The sequence below is a fragment of the Staurois parvus genome, unplaced genomic scaffold (genome assembly GCF_062004578.1).
Source record: "Staurois parvus isolate SC_StPar_1 unplaced genomic scaffold, SC_StPar_1.0 ptg000013l, whole genome shotgun sequence".
Taxonomy (NCBI): Eukaryota; Metazoa; Chordata; class Amphibia; order Anura; family Ranidae; genus Staurois; species Staurois parvus.
In genome coordinates, this window is record NW_028317809.1 from 805,252 (window position 1) to 822,500 (window position 17,249).

At 40.0% G+C, this 17,249-nt stretch overlaps 1 protein-coding gene and 1 long non-coding RNA gene across 6 annotated transcripts in view; one reads left to right on the plus strand and one right to left on the minus strand.

The window, feature by feature from the left end:
- The window catches only part of LOC149473570 (uncharacterized), a 167,950-nt gene extending 165,018 nt beyond the window's left edge, over positions 1–2,932 (minus strand). For both annotated transcript variants that reach the window (XR_016312417.1, XR_016312416.1), the window contains exon 1: positions 2,377–2,932. This is a non-coding gene — a long non-coding RNA (uncharacterized LOC149473570). The remainder of the gene's footprint in view (positions 1–2,376) is intronic.
- The window catches only part of NRG1 (neuregulin 1), a 921,067-nt gene continuing 905,766 nt past the window's right edge, over positions 1,949–17,249 (plus strand). For 3 of the 4 annotated variants that reach the window (XM_089675133.1, XM_089675149.1, XM_089675159.1), the window contains exon 1: positions 1,949–3,251. In XM_089675133.1, the coding sequence (XP_089531259.1) occupies positions 2,378–3,251 (874 nt within the window). In that variant the 5' untranslated portion in view covers positions 1,949–2,377. The remainder of the gene's footprint in view (positions 3,252–17,249) is intronic. The other variant, XM_089675140.1, reaches the window with a different exon arrangement.

Below are 17,249 nucleotides of genomic sequence, written 5' to 3' on the forward strand. Positions count from 1 at the left end.
GTATCGCAAAAAATGGCCTGGTCAGGAAGGGGGGTAAATACTCAGGAGGGCGAGTGGTTAAATCTGCCAAAAAGTGCTAATATGCAGTGCATACTAGCAGATTACAGCATGTATAGGCAGCAAAGTGGCTTAATGGTTACTACTTCTGCCTGGCAGCCCTAGGGTCACTAGTTCAAATCCCAACCATGGCACCACCTGCCTGGAGTTTGCATTTTCTCCCTGTGCCTGCGTAGGTTTCCTCTGGGTACTCTGGTTTCCTCCCACCCTCTAAAGATGTGCTGGTAGGTTAATTGGCCCTAATATGTGTATATATGAATGTAAGCTCTAATCAGCAGGACCCTCTGTTTCCTCTTGTACCAAATTGTACTGTAACTGTAATGTCTACCTTCATATTTTGATATGACCGCTCTAATAGCGGACAATAGGGTGCAGCTTGGCCTACTATTTGCAAGTCGCATGTAAGCGCCTTTTAACTAAATAAATAGCTGATTTTACAAAACCTACTGCACTATATTGATCTGTTCTGACCCATGTTATGATGCCAATGGAAGCCGAACATATTGCTGAGTGAGAAGAGCCATTGATAGTCTATGCTGGTGGATTCATGCAGTGCATATGGAGGAAGAATATTGAATAGGAAGAACGAACACAACAGTGATAATACACTAGGTGTGGTTATATTTCTTTTTCTTGAGGGTGACACTTGGAGAATGAAGGATTAATCATATATGGGGGAAGAATATTGAATAAGAAGAGCAAACACAACAGTGATAATACACTATGGGCGGTTATATTTCTTTTTCTTCAGGGTAACACTTGGACAATGAAGGAATAATCATATATGGAGGAAGAATATTGAATAAGAACAAACACAACAGGGGTTATTTAGAACATATAGACTTTGATTTTGTATTATACTGGATTTATCTATATAAATAAATCTTAGATTGTAAGCTCCCAGGATCAGGCCCTCCTAACCCTCTTGTACTGAACTGTATTGTTGCTGTATTGTCTCCCGTTATATTGTAAAGCACTGAGCAAACTGTAGGAGATATATAAATCCTGTATAATAATAATAATCTTAGATTGTAAGCTCCAAGGAGCAGGATCCTCCTAACCCTCTTGTATTGAACTGTATTGAACTGTATTGTCTCCCTTTATATTGTAAAGCACTGAGCAAACTGTTGGTGCTATATAAATCCTGTATAATAATAATAATAATAATCTTAGATTGTAAGCTCCCAGGATCAGGCCCTCCTAACCCTCTTGTATTGAACTGTATTGTTGCTGTATTGTCTCCCGTTATATTGTAAAGCGCTGAGCAAACTGTTGGCGCTATATAAATCATGTATAATAATAATCTTAGAATGTAAGCTCCAAGGATCAGGCCCTCCTATCCCTCTTGTATTGAACTGTATTGTTGCTGTATTGTTTCCCATTATATTGTAAAGCGCTGAGCAAACTGTTGGTGCTATATAAATCCTGTATAATAATAATAATAATAAATAATCTTAGATTGTAAGCTCCAAGGATCAGGCCCTCCTATCCCTCTTGTATTGAACTGTATTGTTGCTGTATTGTCTCCCTTTATACTGTAAAGAGCTGAGCAAACTGTTGGCGCTATATAAATCCTGCATAATAATAATAATAATAACCCACCTGGGGGGGTGGCTTAAAAAAAAAAAGGTAGCGGCCTTTATTATCGCTTTATTTGAAGGTGGGGGGTACAGAGCTAACATTTGAAGGGGGGGGGGGGACAGAATGGGTCAAAGAGCGAAGGAAAAGATGTCAAATCCCAAATGTAAACAGCGGTGGAACTACACATGGCATGGGGGGAAGCAATATCCAGCTTTGCAACTCCTCCTCTTTCCCCTGTGCATGTGTGTGTGTGTGTGTGTGTGTATGTGTGGCAGTCTGTAGCAGCAGCAGCAGCAGCCTCAGCCGCAGCATCCCCTTCACTCCACACAGGAGGTTTGGTCTCTATAAAGCCTTCAGCTTGCCTCTCCTCCTCCATGCAGACACCAGGACTTGGCTACAGCATCCTCTCTCTCCCTTGAAAAGCAACATCTGAATTTTTTTTAATTTTTTTTTTTTTTTTTAATTTTCACTATTTTTTTATTGGTAACCCCCCCCCCCCTCTCTCTCGTTTTCTTCTCACCACCACCACCTCTAGTCTACTGGGTCCTGCAAAACCTCCGCCCCACCAACCTCTTGTTGCTGCGCCAAGAAATAACCTCTGCTACCTACCTCCCCCCTTTCACCTACCACCAACCCCCCCTCCTTTCTCCCAAAAGGTATCTCCCCCCCCAGGAAGTCAGGGGTGGGGGGCACCCCCAACCAAAGCAAACTGAGCACCCACAGGGAAGCGAGCCTTACCATGAGATTGCAATACACGTCGTCTTCTTCGTCTAGCACGTCTCTGGCCGCCGGCCTCTCACCTTGCTTGTTGCCGGGCGCCGGCTCGGGCTTGGCAGGTGGCGGCTGCTCCTGTTGCTGGGGCTGCTGTTACGGCGCCCTGCTGTTTTTCCTGTGGACTTCTGCCGCGGTGACGGCGGCTTCCTCGTCATCCTCGTCGTCTTCTTCTGCTGGAGGTGCGGGAGGTGGTGCAGTGAGCGGCGCTCCCGGTAGCGCTGGTGCCTCAGCTGCTGCAGCGTCTACTCATTCCCCGGCTCCTCCTCTCCCTGCTGCAGTGGTGGCTGGCGGGGTCGTTGCAGCAGGTGCCGGTGCCGGGGCTGGAGTCTCCCCGGCCGTGTGCTATTCGTCCCCCAGCGCCGGCTCGGTGCAGGAACTGGCTCAGCGCTCCCGAGTGGTCCTAGAGGGCAAAGTGCAGCAGGGCAGGAGGAAGCACCTACCTGAGGAAGGGGACCTGGTCACCAAAGGGCAACAGCTGGATGGCTACACGGAGCCAGCGGTGACCGCTTGGATCGCGGCTTCTGCGGCCAGCCTCACCACCATCGCCACCATCGCCCTCAGCGGATCTACAGACTCAGCCTCACCTGCCCCGGTCCAGTCCTACCTGGTCAAGGTGCATCAGGTCTGGCCGGTCAAGTCGGCCGGCTTGGAGAAGGACTCCTTCATCACCGTGCAGGGGGATTTCGGCTTCGGCTGTCTGAAGCTGAAGGAAGACAGCAGGTACATCTTCTTCATGGATCCCACCAACACCAGCTCGATCTTCAGGGCTTCCTTCCCACCCTTGGAGACTGGCAGGAACCTGAAGAAAGACGTTGGCAGGGTGCTCTGCAGAGGTTGTGGTAAGTCGCCGCATCCTGCCCAAACCCTCTTTTTGTATTGCACTTGGCTTTTGATTTGTTGCTGGTGGAGATGTAACCTTACTAAAGTAGGGGAAAAAGTTGCTTTGGAAGCCCATGGATGCAGGCACGGTGCCAAGGCTGCTTTGGGTCGCTGGGGATGATTTCCTAAAAGCAAGGGAAGTTGTACTTTTGCAAGGGAATGTTCCTTTGGAAGCCCATGGATGCAGGCACGGTGCCAATGCTGCTTTGGTTCACTGGGGCTGATTTGCTAAAAGCAAGGGAAGTTGTACTTGTGCAAGGGAATGTTCCTTTGGAAGCCCATGGATGCAGGCAAGGTGCCAAGGCTGCTTTGGTTCACTGGGGCTGGTTTACTAAAAGCAAGGGAAGTACTTTTGCAAGGGAATGTTCCTTTGGAAGCCCATGGATGCAGGCAAGGTGCCAAGGCTCCTTTGGGTCGCTGGGGCTGATTTCCTAAAAGCAAGGGAATGTTCCTTTGGAAGTTCATGGATGCAGGCAAGGCGTTGGGCTCCTTTTAGTCGCTGGGGATGATTTCCTAAAAGCAAGGGAATGTTCCTTTGGAAGTTCATGGATGCAGGCAAGGTGTTGGGCACCTTTGAGTCACTGGGGCTGATTTCCTAAAAGCAAGAGAATGTTCCTTTGGAAGTTCATGGATGCAGGCAAGGTGTTTGGCTCCTTTGAGTTGCTGAGGCTGATTTCCTAAATGCAAGGAAAGTTGCACTTTTGCTAGGGAATGTTCCTTTGGAAGCCCATGGATGCAGGGAACGTGCCAAGGCTGCTTTGGGTCACTGGGGTTGATTTTTTAAAGGCAAGAGAAGTTTTACTTTTGCAAGAGAACGTTCCTTTGGAAGCCCATGGATGCAGGCAAGGTGTCAGGGCTGCTTTGGTTCACTGGGGCTGATTTCCTATACATAAGGAAAGTTGTACTTTTGCAAGAGAATGTTCCTTTGGAAGTTCATGGATGCAGGCAAGGTGTTGGGCTCCTTTGAGTCGCTGGGGCTGATTTTTTAAAAGCAAGGGAAGTTGCACTTTTGCAAGGGAATGTTCCATGAAAGCCCATGGATGCAGGCAAGGTGTCAGGGCTTCTTTGGTTCAATGGGGCTGATTTCCTAAAGGCAAGGGAAGTTGTGCTTTTGCAAGGGAATATTCCATGGAAGCTCATGGATGCAGGCAAGGTGTTGGGCTGCTTTGGTTCACTAGGGCTGATCTCCTAAAAGCAAGGGAAGTTGTACTTTTGCAAGGGATTGTGCCTTTGGAAGCCAATGGATGCAGGCAAGTTGTCAGGGCTGCTTTGGCTCACTAGGGCTGATTTCCTAAAAGCAAAGAAAGTTGTACTTGGTAAGATGTTGGAGCTGCTTTGCTTCACTGGGGCTGATTTACTAAAAACAAGGGAATCCTCCTTTGGAAGCCCATGGATTCACGCAAGGTGTCAGGGCTGCTTTGGTTCACTGGGGCTGATTTCCTAAAAGCAAGGGAAGTTGTTCTTTTGCAAGGGAATGTTCCTTTGGAAGCACATGGATGCAGGCAAAGTGTTGGGGCAGCTTTGGTTTGTTGGGGATGATTTCCTAAAGGCAAAGGGAGTTGCACTTCTGCAAGGAAATGTTCCTTTGGAAGGCCAAGGATGCAGGGAAGGTGCCAAGACTGCTTTGGGTCATTGGGATTGATTTCCTAAAGGCAAGGGAATTTTAACGTTTTCAAGGGAATGTTCCCCAGAGTTTAGTGAATGAGGTGAAGCTCTGTCAACTTCCATCCTCCAAACAAGTGCAATAAAAAATGCTGATTTTTTTTAATCTTCCTTGCACGTGATTAAATATTCTTTGCAAAGTTAAAGTGGAACTAAACCCATCAATTTAACAGTATCAAAGGTTTGATTTAAAGGTTTACCAAAACAGTTATATTCAAGCAGAACTAAACCCAACAATTTAACAGTTTCATAAAACAGTTACATTCTCGGCATGTGCCGAGACTGTAGCTGTCATGTTTGGTAGTGCTGTCAACCAAACTGTCAAACCATCAAATGGCTAGTGTCATAACCAGGGGTGGACTGACAACTCATGGGGCCCCCGGGCAATAGGGGATCATGGGGCCCCTGTGTCCTTGCCCAAACTCAAAAAAGCCTATGAAAGAGGTACCAGGGGCATCTCATGGGGCCACCTACTGACCCCGGGCCCTCGGACTGTGCCCGAGTTTCCAAATGGTGAGTCCGCCCCTGGTCATAACTAATTACATGTGCAGCACCATGGCAGTTGAAGATCAAGCAGAGGGTAAGATGACAGATTCCATGACTGAAACGATAGGAGGGTTTAGTTCCGCTTTTAAGGCATGCCCTGAATGATAACTATCACATTTTCTTGTGCCCTCCTTCAAACTGTCAAATCATTAAATGGCAGGTGTCATAATTCATCACTTGCAGCATCATGGCAGTTGAAGATCAAGCAGAGGCTAAGATGGCAGCTTCCTTGGCTGAAAGCAACAGGAGGGTTTAGTTCCACTTTAAGGGCAGGGGTCAGTAGTGGAAGCTTCCATATTTCTGTCATGACATGTTTCCTTTAAGTACACTAGGCTTATGAGATTCTATGTTGCCATTTCCTGCAACTATCAAGTAGTCAAGGCAATTGAAGAACAAGTAGAGGCTAAGATGGCAGCTTCCTTGGCTAAAACAAGTTAGGAGTGTTTAGTTTCACTTTCAAGGCATTCCCTGATTGATATCTGTCACATTTGCTGGTGCCCGCAACCAAACTCTCAAACCATTAATGTGCGCCACCATGGCAACTACAGGTCAAACAGAAGCTATCAGCTTTTTTGGCTATAAAGAATAGGAGGGTCTAGTTCCATTTTAAATAACACTACAGTTACTAAACTAAGGGAAAATCTGTTGCACAAACTGCAGCTTTTCTTGACCAGTGAACACCTATTTGCCTCCAGTAAATCAACCTCCTGTGTGTCAAGGCTGCATTGGTTCACATGGGTTGATTTAGTAAAATTAAGTAGTCTGTTCGCTTTGTAATTGAAGGTGCGCATGCCAGGGAATTTACCCTTAGCCTAGCGAACGTGGTGAAGTTTCACTTTGCAAAGACTATCTAATTACATTTAGGGAAAATACAAAAACAAAATTTTTTTGCTTGCAGGTGTTTGGAAGATGGAAGTCAGCAGAGCCTCATTTGGAGCTATTTGGAAAATTCCCTTGCAAAGTGCAACTGCCTTTACAAAATGAACAGTTTGTTGACTTCTAGAAAATTAACACCCACTAGGTAATGGAATTATTGGATTTAGTCTTCTTTCGTTGGCTAGTGGTGTTTGAAAATGGACCCTACTTGATTTTAAAGTGCTTTTCTAAATTGGATGTATTGTTGGATGCCCAGTTGTTTGCTGCAATAGTAGAAAGTATTGGAGGAGCTCACTATAAAGATGCACAGAAGTATAGCAGAAAGCCGAAGGCCTTGTTGTTGAATAGATTGTCTGCAGACCTGTTGTGGTGGTGACATTTTTGGCGATATTGGCACTTTTTACAGTTTTTCGGTATTGTTGCATACTTTTAACAAGTATTGTTGAAGGCAAAACTTTTTTTTTAACTTTAGATGGAGCACTTTTTAGATTTTATTTCTCTTTGTCCTCATTAGGGAGAAGTAACCTCTCTATTTGTCATTATAACCATCATCACCGAAAGTGAAAGAAAAAGCCACATTTTGAATCACCACTATGGTGTGGAAGGTAAAAGTGGGAACTGCCAAGAATTTGAGGGATTTCCTTTTACGTCCTGTTGTGGCTATAGGACAGGATGTGGAGGGAAATCCTTTCCAATGGGACACAGTTAGCAAAAAAGTCTTTGTAACTTTCCCCTACTCTATCCAAAATGAAAAAGAAAAGTTTTGCTTTTAAAACTGATTTGTTTCAAAAAGCATATATCCTGTTATCATTTCTAAACTCGTGAATGTGGTATTGAGAACTATTTTACAAGCAATATTAAATGTGGTTATTGTACAGCCTGATTTCTGTTTACTTTATGTGCATATTGAGAAACGTTTTTCTCATTGCATTGTACCAGTAACAATTTCATATCACTGCTGGTACAATGTGACAGTCAACAGTTGGGTTTTTATATTGCTGGTTTGTGATGAATAAAGTTTACCTTAATTTAAGGCAATGATGGCTACTATATAGACAAAAACAGCAGTTTGTGGGTTTAGAATGCTGTGCTATTATTGTCTGTATGAAATTGCAGCTTTCAGCTTCCACCTGCATTGGCCAATAAGCTGGAGGGAGCTGTTCATCTGGTGTGGTGCTGAAGTGTAGATATGAATTGGGAATCCCCAGCTCTGGCTGCTGGAAAATACTCTCCCGAGACCTTCTTTAACGGTTAACATAAAAGCTAACATTGCCATTTAGTAGATGCAGTTTTTATATGGTGGAATAAGTTGTGTGGTTTATGTTTTATGTTTTACCGACCTGTGAAATAGACGTGGAAACTACAGCAAAAGGCCATATGAATTGATTGCAGTTGTACAAGCTTAGGATATAGGATATGTCTTGATGCCTGCCAATGCAATGAACATCCATACAGAAAATAAATTGTAACTGTGTTTGGTGTTAAATGATATTCCAGATATAACATGACTGTGCTATTTCAATGAATAGACATGATTCAGCAGTTGTTTACATTAGAATACCTAATGTTTGAAGTTATTTACATACAAAAGTAAGCTTGGCTATGTTATGGAAATAGCTATGCTGTTAGTATGTCATTCAGTGACATCTGATTTCTGCAGTGGAAATAATATTTGATTTGCTGAAATCTCATTGTGTACATTGTGCTCTTGGTGTAGTAGGCAAGAGTCTGATCATATTTTTCAACTTTGAATATGTCTGTTGGCAAATGCAAGTCTACCTTAATTAATGTCATGTAAGGGCTTGATCTAGGGCATAATAAATAACTGTATGTTCGCAGGGGGTGGGCAGTTACAGAAGTTAAAACAGCCTATGAGCTCATAGGGATACATAGCCTAAACAACGGAGGCAACTCTACCATGTTTACCAGCTGTGAGTAATATGTAATGTATGTATACACCTATGATATTACATTTCATTTATTTTCTGCTCTCCTGAAATCTGAGCATTGAGAAGTCATTTTAGGTAGATTCAGGAGGAAACAATGTCATCCTTATTATTATCCTTCACAGGATTAGAGGGCTCTGTTCAGATTGTGCACTGGGGCCCTGTAGTTTTTAATGACATGTGCTTGATGTTCTTTAGTTGTTATCCTAATGCTGCATATGGGATTATTAACTTTTATTCCGAATAAAGAAGAAATTTAAATAGTCTTGAATAACATTTCCCACCACATAACATAAAGCAGATTTTTTTTTTTGGCTAAAAGTTTTTTACTGTTAATTAAATGTTTTCCTATAATTAGTTCAAAGCATTGAAATAAGTGTAAATTTACTATGCATTGGGGAGCTGGTATTAAGTGATGTGGCCTACATAATTTGTTGTCCAAATTGTTGGGCATGAGGGGGCTTGGTAATAACATTTTTGATAAGCTTTACTAATAATATTAAAGATTTGAATAATAATAAACTATGTAATCATATAAACATGTGCAGATGTATGAAACAAATATTAACAATAATAAAAATAATAATAACAACAATAATAATAATAATTATTATTATTAATATTATTATTAGTAGTACTGCTGTTGTTGGTATTATTATTATTATTATTATTATTAATAATAATAATAATAATAATAATAATAATATCTATGTTGTTGTACTATTATTATTATTATTAATAATAATGTCATAATTAGTAGTAGTAGTAGTAGTAATAATAATAATAATAAAAATAATAAAGAATTGTTTCATATATCTGTGCATGTTTATATGATTACATAGTTTATTAAAGAGCCTGCAATTATAACTGTAATGGCTTTGCTAAACTGAGAGGTATATAGAGGAGGAAAGAAAACATTTCATTGCCGTGTCTGCTTTAGCAGTTACCTTTCCATATGTGTACTAGCTGAAAACACCTGCACCCTGTAAACAGAATGAAGTGAAGCTTTCTTTCAATTATGTCAGTTTGAAGTCTGACGACTTTCTCAATCCCTACTGGAGAAGACTTTCAGTTACACATTTACCAGTCATAGATGCTGGTAAGAAAATACCCTGAAACTAGTGTTGAAAGAATAGACATTTTTCAGCACGTGGAAAAACAAATCATAATGATTTAACATGTAGGTGAGAAAGGAACAAAAGAATAGTCAAATTGAAAGCCCGACAAATAGGTTGAGTGGGTTAAATGAATGCATCCGCTTTGTGTTTTGGAAGTTGTAATACTGTGCTCTGGCAGGAATGTCATGAAATATTGAATTAAAGAAAACCTATGCTATAATTTACAAACAAGTAAAAGCTTTGCCACCAGCATTTTCTGTGCTGTGTAAGACGTACAGCTGTGTGTCATCACATGGAAGCGTATGACATGCAGTCTGTTTCCTACACTTACCGCAAAAAAGTATATAGTATATCAACTTCGTGCCATTCATAAATAATGTTTTTATATATATTCTAAAAATGAAAACTATTACTTATTTTATAACTGTAGGTCAATAGGCAACATATGTTAATAAATATTAATTGAAAGAATTCAAGATAGACACCCAAAATATAGTGTACAGCACAAAATATTTTTTTTAACGTTACATCTGATTTTAGTTAACTATCCACTGTGGTTTTAAAAGCATGCAAACATTTCTATAAACAGATAAATCATTACAGCTGTTTATATACAGTTGAATAAAGCCCTAGATGTATGGCAATTCACTGGAAAAGAATATTGTAGATTTTGGGGAATTTAGTTTGGTGTAATTGGCTTTTTGTATGCTATGAACATTCTTTCATGTCCTTTGGGTTTATTGGTGCTGTCAAAGATATAACTGTTCATTAAGAGTCCTATAGACACAAGATGATTCTTGCTTTTGGCCATGATCTACATTACTTCAAGTTCAATAAGACCTCCATTAACATCTTGGATGACTGATTTTGAAAATAGAGGATGTCTTTGCTGAGTCTTTCTACCAATCACTGTTGTTCTTTCAAAACATAATCTGGGAACAGGGATGTTATCTTGCTTTGTTATCTCTGTCCCTCAAAGCCATACATTTGCATGTTTAGCAAGCCAGCTTTTCCAAATGCCCATAGATATATATTTTAAAAGAAACCTGGTAGTTGGATCATATGGACATAGCAAACATTGGGGCTGATTTACTAGAACTGGAGAATGCAAAATCTGGCCCATCTGTGACAACCAGCTTTTAACTTCAGCTTGTTCAATTAGGATTTGGCAAAAAAAAATTAAAAAATGGAAGCTGACTGGTTGCTATGCAGAGCTGCACCAGATTTTGCACTCTCCAGTTTTAGTAATTCAACTCCATTGTGTCTTAAGGTGCTTTTGGTAAGTGTTATATTAAGATAATTATACTTATTATACACTGTTTATAAGCCAGTAAAAGTGCGAGTTTTTATCTAGTTAATAAATATATTGCAGCTTTTTTAATAAATATTTTACATGAAATGCTTGCCAACCAAAAGGTTTCATTTCGAGGGGTGTTTGTATGACGACATGACTACTGGCATTCAGTAGGATTTTCTAGCGTCATCCACCATACTTGTATTTTAGCTTAGATGTTTTCATTTTTGTTTCACACCGACAACCTCATAATTAGAAGCATTGCATGTCATTGCAAGCTTAAATGCTTCTTTCTTAGTGTTTCTAATGAAAATAAGAACATGAAAAGGGGAAACTGTCTGGTTGCTAGGACAATGCTAGCAGCTCATCTAACAGGCTACAAGGATCATGAGGCTTAGAGATTTTAATGGAAGAAGAACCCAGAAATACCAGTTTAAAGTTTCAACATAAATTGCTATTGACTGTTAACGTACAAACAACTAGAATTTTCTAAAAGAGGATACATTGAGGATTCAAATCTGTATGTGTGGAGTGTCATAAGCTGTACCCGACTGTTTTAGGCCCAGTAGGTTTTTGTTATTGTTCAGAAGCATTTTACCTGGTCATTTTTTAATGATGAAATACTTAGGTCCAGTGAAATAATCAGGCTGTATTGTTATATCTGTGTATACAACTGTATAAAATAAACTTCCTATCTTCATTGTGGTACCACCAAGAATTACAATTGCCATTGGATTACAAATTGATAGCCAGTGAAATGTGAATAAGTGCAAATTCATATGACAATGAACTCTAAAGTTTTCTGGTTATGTGGGATTTTTTTTAATGAGTCCATTTTTCTTTCTCAACATTACAGATATAATATCTAAAAGCCACTTCTATTAATCATAATATTTTCTAACACAAACTATAATTTGGTGTCTAATGGTACCCTCTGTATCTGTCTAGGTAATAAATAATAGCATAATGAATGTGAAGCTAAGTAGTCACATAAAACAGTGATTGCCACTTTATTCTGTCAGGAGACATCTGCATTTGCAAACCTTAGTCCTGAATTGCATCTGTACTTTTAAAAAGCTATTGCTATCTAATAGCCTCCATGGGACCTTTGGCCATTGTATACTTTCTCATGCTGTAACTCCCTTTGGACAAGTCTAAATAGCCTAATGACTATCAGGAATGACGCTAAATGACACAAAGACTAAAAGTGTAAACAGCAGGGTCAAAGAGTCTCAGCAAATGGACTTGAAATTGCTATACATTTAGTTCAGCTGACCCCTGGAAGCATGGAATTAAGATAACGGCCAGAAGTGAAGTGATGCTGTATCTGAATCTGTTTTAAAGCTCTGTAATTTTGCATGCCAAGGTAACGATATATACTACTTTCTTCTGAATATTCCAAATCTATACAATGTGATTCAGAGCATTTCTCACCAAAAAAAATGTTATTTCAGATTCTGTGCTGTGCTGCATGTAAATTACAGTTTGCATTGCAGCGCCAGCCACACATCAGTGGTATTGCTAGAATGCAAAAAACAATGGCGAAAACAAAACTAGCACATTGATTATTTCTGGTATGTTGGAAAATGTTTGCTGTTAATCCTTATCAAAATTTCATTTTACATAACAGTTTTTCCTGATTTAAATAAAACTTATTGTTGCAGCAGAAGTTTGTGATTGTTTAAAGGGAACCACAACCTTGCTCACACTGGATGGGTTGCTCTCACTCCCACTCCTCATCCCTGAGATACCTGTGTTTCATCTTGCTGATGTGTACATTTTCCAACAATGTGACAGTTCTTGGCTTGGCCACTCCGCCACCCATTACAGCATTGTTGAGAGGCAGGGGACATATCCCATGTTTTGCCTATACCCGAAAGTACCATGTATTTTGTTGGGCAAGCAGAGAAAGTGCATGTTGATGTTAAATGAGAAGCATGGCCAAAAGCTTTTTTGGCCCTAATTCTCCTGTGGATCACAAGAGTGCAGTTCATTTTGCACTCCTGTAACCCATTTTCAGCCAACAGCAGGCTAAATACCGCTGTTGGCTGATGTCACTCAAGCGGTCCAGGTTCTGGGCTGATCCCAACTGTAAAGGCAGCTTCCTAGCCTGGCACCTGGCACCTAACTCAGGCTCTCAGAGAGCCACCCTGGGCCAGCTGCTCCCACTTCTGTCCGCTCCACAGCCTGGAACTCCAGTGAACACTGGAGGGGAATAGTAGAGAGTCAGACACTGAGGGGTTTATTTACTAAAGCTGGAGAGTGCAAAATCAGACTCACTTCTGCAAAGAAACCAATCAGCTTCCAGGTTTCATTGCCAAAGCTTCATTGAACAAGCTGAGGTTAGAAGCTGATTGGTTTCTATGAAGAAGGGAGTCTGATTTTGGACTCTCCAGCCTTAGTAAATAAACCCCTGCCAGTCATAGGCCCTCTGCTCATTGAAGACTGAGAACATAGCAATCAGTGGTCTGTGATAGCTTGGATTTCAGTCTCAGAAGCAATGAGGGACAGATGCAGCATCAGACCAAGGCTGCATCCACTTAGGTGAGAATTTTTTTCTAAGAAATCCAAACTTACCTTTTAAATCAAAACTCCAGGAAAAACACATTTGAAATGAATATGAATTAGTACACTTAATCAATAGTTGTCTCAACCTGTGATCGGAAAATGAATGAGAAGCATCAAATAGATTAGGACTGAACTTTGTTCAGGATGGCTGAGAAAGGGATGGGATAATCTTAATTCTGTTAAATGTAAAGCTGCCATTTAGAGTGAACCTATGCTTTGCCCCATGTGCAATGTTCTGCACAACTTAAGAACAGAACAATATTGCTGCTGCAAAAAGTGTAATCAGTGCAGTGGATTAATAATAGAAACACTATTGTCACATTACCAGTATCAGACTTAGTCAGTCACTGTGTGCACTGATGGTTCTCAGCAAGAAGGAGACTCAATATATGGTCCCTCCTAACTGGCATACTAATATCTGACCATACCGTATTAGCACATGTCCATTAATACTTTAGGAACATTTAATAAATCATAATTTTAGAATATCCTATTGTTAACATGGTTCTGAGCATGAGTAAACTGATAAATGCAAATTATAGAATTACCAACCACCAAGTTCCCCAACAGGCTTTAAAATGAATCTGTACATCCATAAAATAGAATGACTGAAGTGGACTCCGCTTCTCTGAGCTAATTGAACCCTATAGTGCCTTAGTAAGTCAGCCCCTTTGAGTGTATTTTGTTTACTTTGGAGTCTGGTTTGTTGTGGTGCATTAAATGTGTGTTGCAGTAGGGCAGCCTAATAATTTGAAGGTGCTGCCCAATGATCTAAATCGGACAAAAAACCATGTATGCAGCATTGCGCTAGGAAGGTGCGTCGAGGTTCCATTCAGAATGCAAAGCTTGAGAGAATCTTTCAGTGCTTGATTTGCATGGATTTCTGAATTGCCCACTTTTCTGCAGATCTGTATTCAAATATTCTGGTTAATCAATAATTAGCAGTTTGCTGATTCTACTAATTGGGTCATCTCTAGCTTTGGTCCAGTGACAGTTAATCATCATAATTTTGGGTGACTATACCTACCTTTAATTTGTATTAATACAGGAAGAATATCCCTTTATGGTTCTGCATTTTATTATATATTTATCACATAAATAGGGCTACAGCAGACAAAAGACAAAGATCGTTATTAGTTATTAGGCTTACAAACAACTGTACTTTAGTTATGGTCAAACTTGCATCACTTATAGTAGATAATGCTCAAATTACATTGGCTTAATGCCTTGCAATGGAAAGTCTAGTCAAAACTTCTCTGATGCATGTATCAGCTTGAATTGGGTCTATTCATTTGACATTAAGCTGACCTGACTTGTCTTTCAGTCCACAACTATCAGGATAGTAACAGCCTATAAAATCCTGTAAAGTGTTTTTTCCTTGCAAAACATGCGCCTTTCACAGAACTTGTACAGTGAATTAGTAACACTTGTCAGTTAAATGAATTTGGTTTTGCATCTGCTATTGTGTCAATGTTACACACAATATCTGTAATCAGTGGAAAATGCATTATAATCTCATTATAGTACACATGATTGATAATATGTGAATTTAATGCAGCAATTTTTTAAAAGCCCAACTTAGTAATGGTATTCATCTTACCTTTTTTATTATTATTACCTCATTCATTCATTCTTCTGCAATTAAAAAGTATATAATTGAAACAATTCATAACTATAATAAATGGGTATTCGGAACCAAGATATAAAAGAAACCCTATTTTAATTCTGTGCAATGAAAGGATATTGACTATTTCACAGGTCTGTGAATTGCATATGACCTGGAGACTCTCTATAGACTTTTGCACATTATTAATATCATTATTATTGCTATCAGTATATTATTACTATCAGTACTGTTGTTATCATTAGTAGTTAGTACATTATTATTTTAGTTTTTAGCCTTAGGGTAGCAAAAACCTTAACCTAAGTTAAAGAATTAAAAGTTCCTCTGCAGGCTATGTACTGCAATTGCTGCTGCTGGATCATATCACTTACTACATCAGCAGGAGATTTTGGAGTAAATAAGAAAACAGGGCAAGCTTTGTATTAAAGGCACAGCAAAATCCATATGGCCTCTAGCTGTGTGTGTTGCTGCAGTTTTAAATAATCCCCCAGCATGCTTTGCCATCTAATCAATAAAGCTGCCTATCAGCCTGTCTATGTGCAACGGAATGGAAAGGAACTAGTTTCAGTTAGTTATAAGGAGGGATACTGATTGATTTCTGTCTGTAAACCAAAACAGACAGTAGCGCTATGGACAATAAACCGTTGGAATAGACTTGTGGTATCCCAATTATGCCAAGATAATCTACCTACAAGATATTTTCCACAAACAAATTTTAATCCCTTAAACATAATATCTAATGAGCCTCAGTACACTATACTAGAGATAAACATACAAATAAAATTGGATTCTCTCAGACAGACTGCAAAAAAAAAAAAAAGAAAGAATTTACAATTTTAGGTTATCTCTTTCAGCATACAAATGTAGCCCTTGTACTTAGGCATTTCAAATGTGTATGCTGCTTATTCTATACAGGAACTAACAAAACCTAACACCAGGTATATTAATAAAGGTTATTATTAAGTTAAGTAAATATCATAATGTTATAAATATATATACCAATCACATTATTGAAATCACTAAATACAGTGCTGCTCTAAATTAACTTGAGTTTTGCACAAGTGGATCACTTTATCTAAATAGCTCATCATTTATTAAAACTGAACTCCGGGCAATTTTTCTTTCCCATGCAGTGGGGCTGCAGGTTAACTACTCATTTCTGTCTAAAGGTGAAGACAGGGCCTGTAGTCACCTGATCCTTTGGAAAAAGGAGCTCCCCCCACATCCAGCAGTGGATTGTTCCTGCCATCATCAGGAGCTGTTCTATGGGCGCGATGACATCAGGAAAAGTCCACCGTATAACACCTCCAAACCCTGGGGTGGGGGGAAGCTGAAGCAGCCGGAACCAGTTTTGCGCTGGGAGGATCAGCTGATTAGGTGACTATATCTCTGCTCTCCGATTCCCTAGACAAAAACAAGCACGATGAAAGGTCTGGGGAATAAAACATATCAAGAGTGACTTCAGGAACTTACCATGTACAGTCTGGAGAAAAGAAGAGAAAGTGGAGACATGTTTGAAATTAAATACATCAAGGAGGTGAATAAGGTTCAGGAGGGCAGGATTTTCAACATGAAACCAAAACCAAGAACACGGGGACATGACCTTAAACTAACTGGAGGAAAGTTCAAAATTAATTTCAGAAAGTACTATTTTACTGAAATAAACTTCCAGCAGAGATAGTGAGCCAGTCAACAGTAAATAGCTTCAAACATGCTTGGGAGAAGCATAGATCTACGCTCAGACAAAAAAAATAACAAAAAAGTAAGATTGGAGAGGAGGAGGACAAGGGGATTAGAGAGCTGAGATATACTTTCCCCCCCCCCCCAGCGGTCTAGCGGTCTTATGCGGTGGACTGTTCCTAAAGTCATCATGCCCATAGACTGGCTCTGGGCATTAAGACGGCAGGAACAATCCACTGCTGGATGTGGGGAGCGCTGTTTTCCAGAGGATCTAAGGATCGGGTGAGTATAGGCTCTGTGTTCACCCCTAGACAATATGAGCATTTAAGACATGCAGTGTGGCCACAGGTACACTGCATGGGAAAACAATTGCCTGGAGTTTTGCTTTAAATTGAACTTCTGTTCAGTTTAAAATTCTTTAAGCCCATTTACCCTTTTAAACCTAAAGGGCAAGTTTTTACGCTGTGTCTGTAAGTACATTATAATGTATTAGATTAGAATTTTGTTTATATTGATAAAACATTCACTGAGAGACACATTGGGGCTGCCAATGTCATTCGCCTTCTGAAAATGCTAATTGTCTGGCTAATACAAAGGCCAAATGGTTTCTATAAAGACACTGCTCACTGACCTGTAACAAAAGT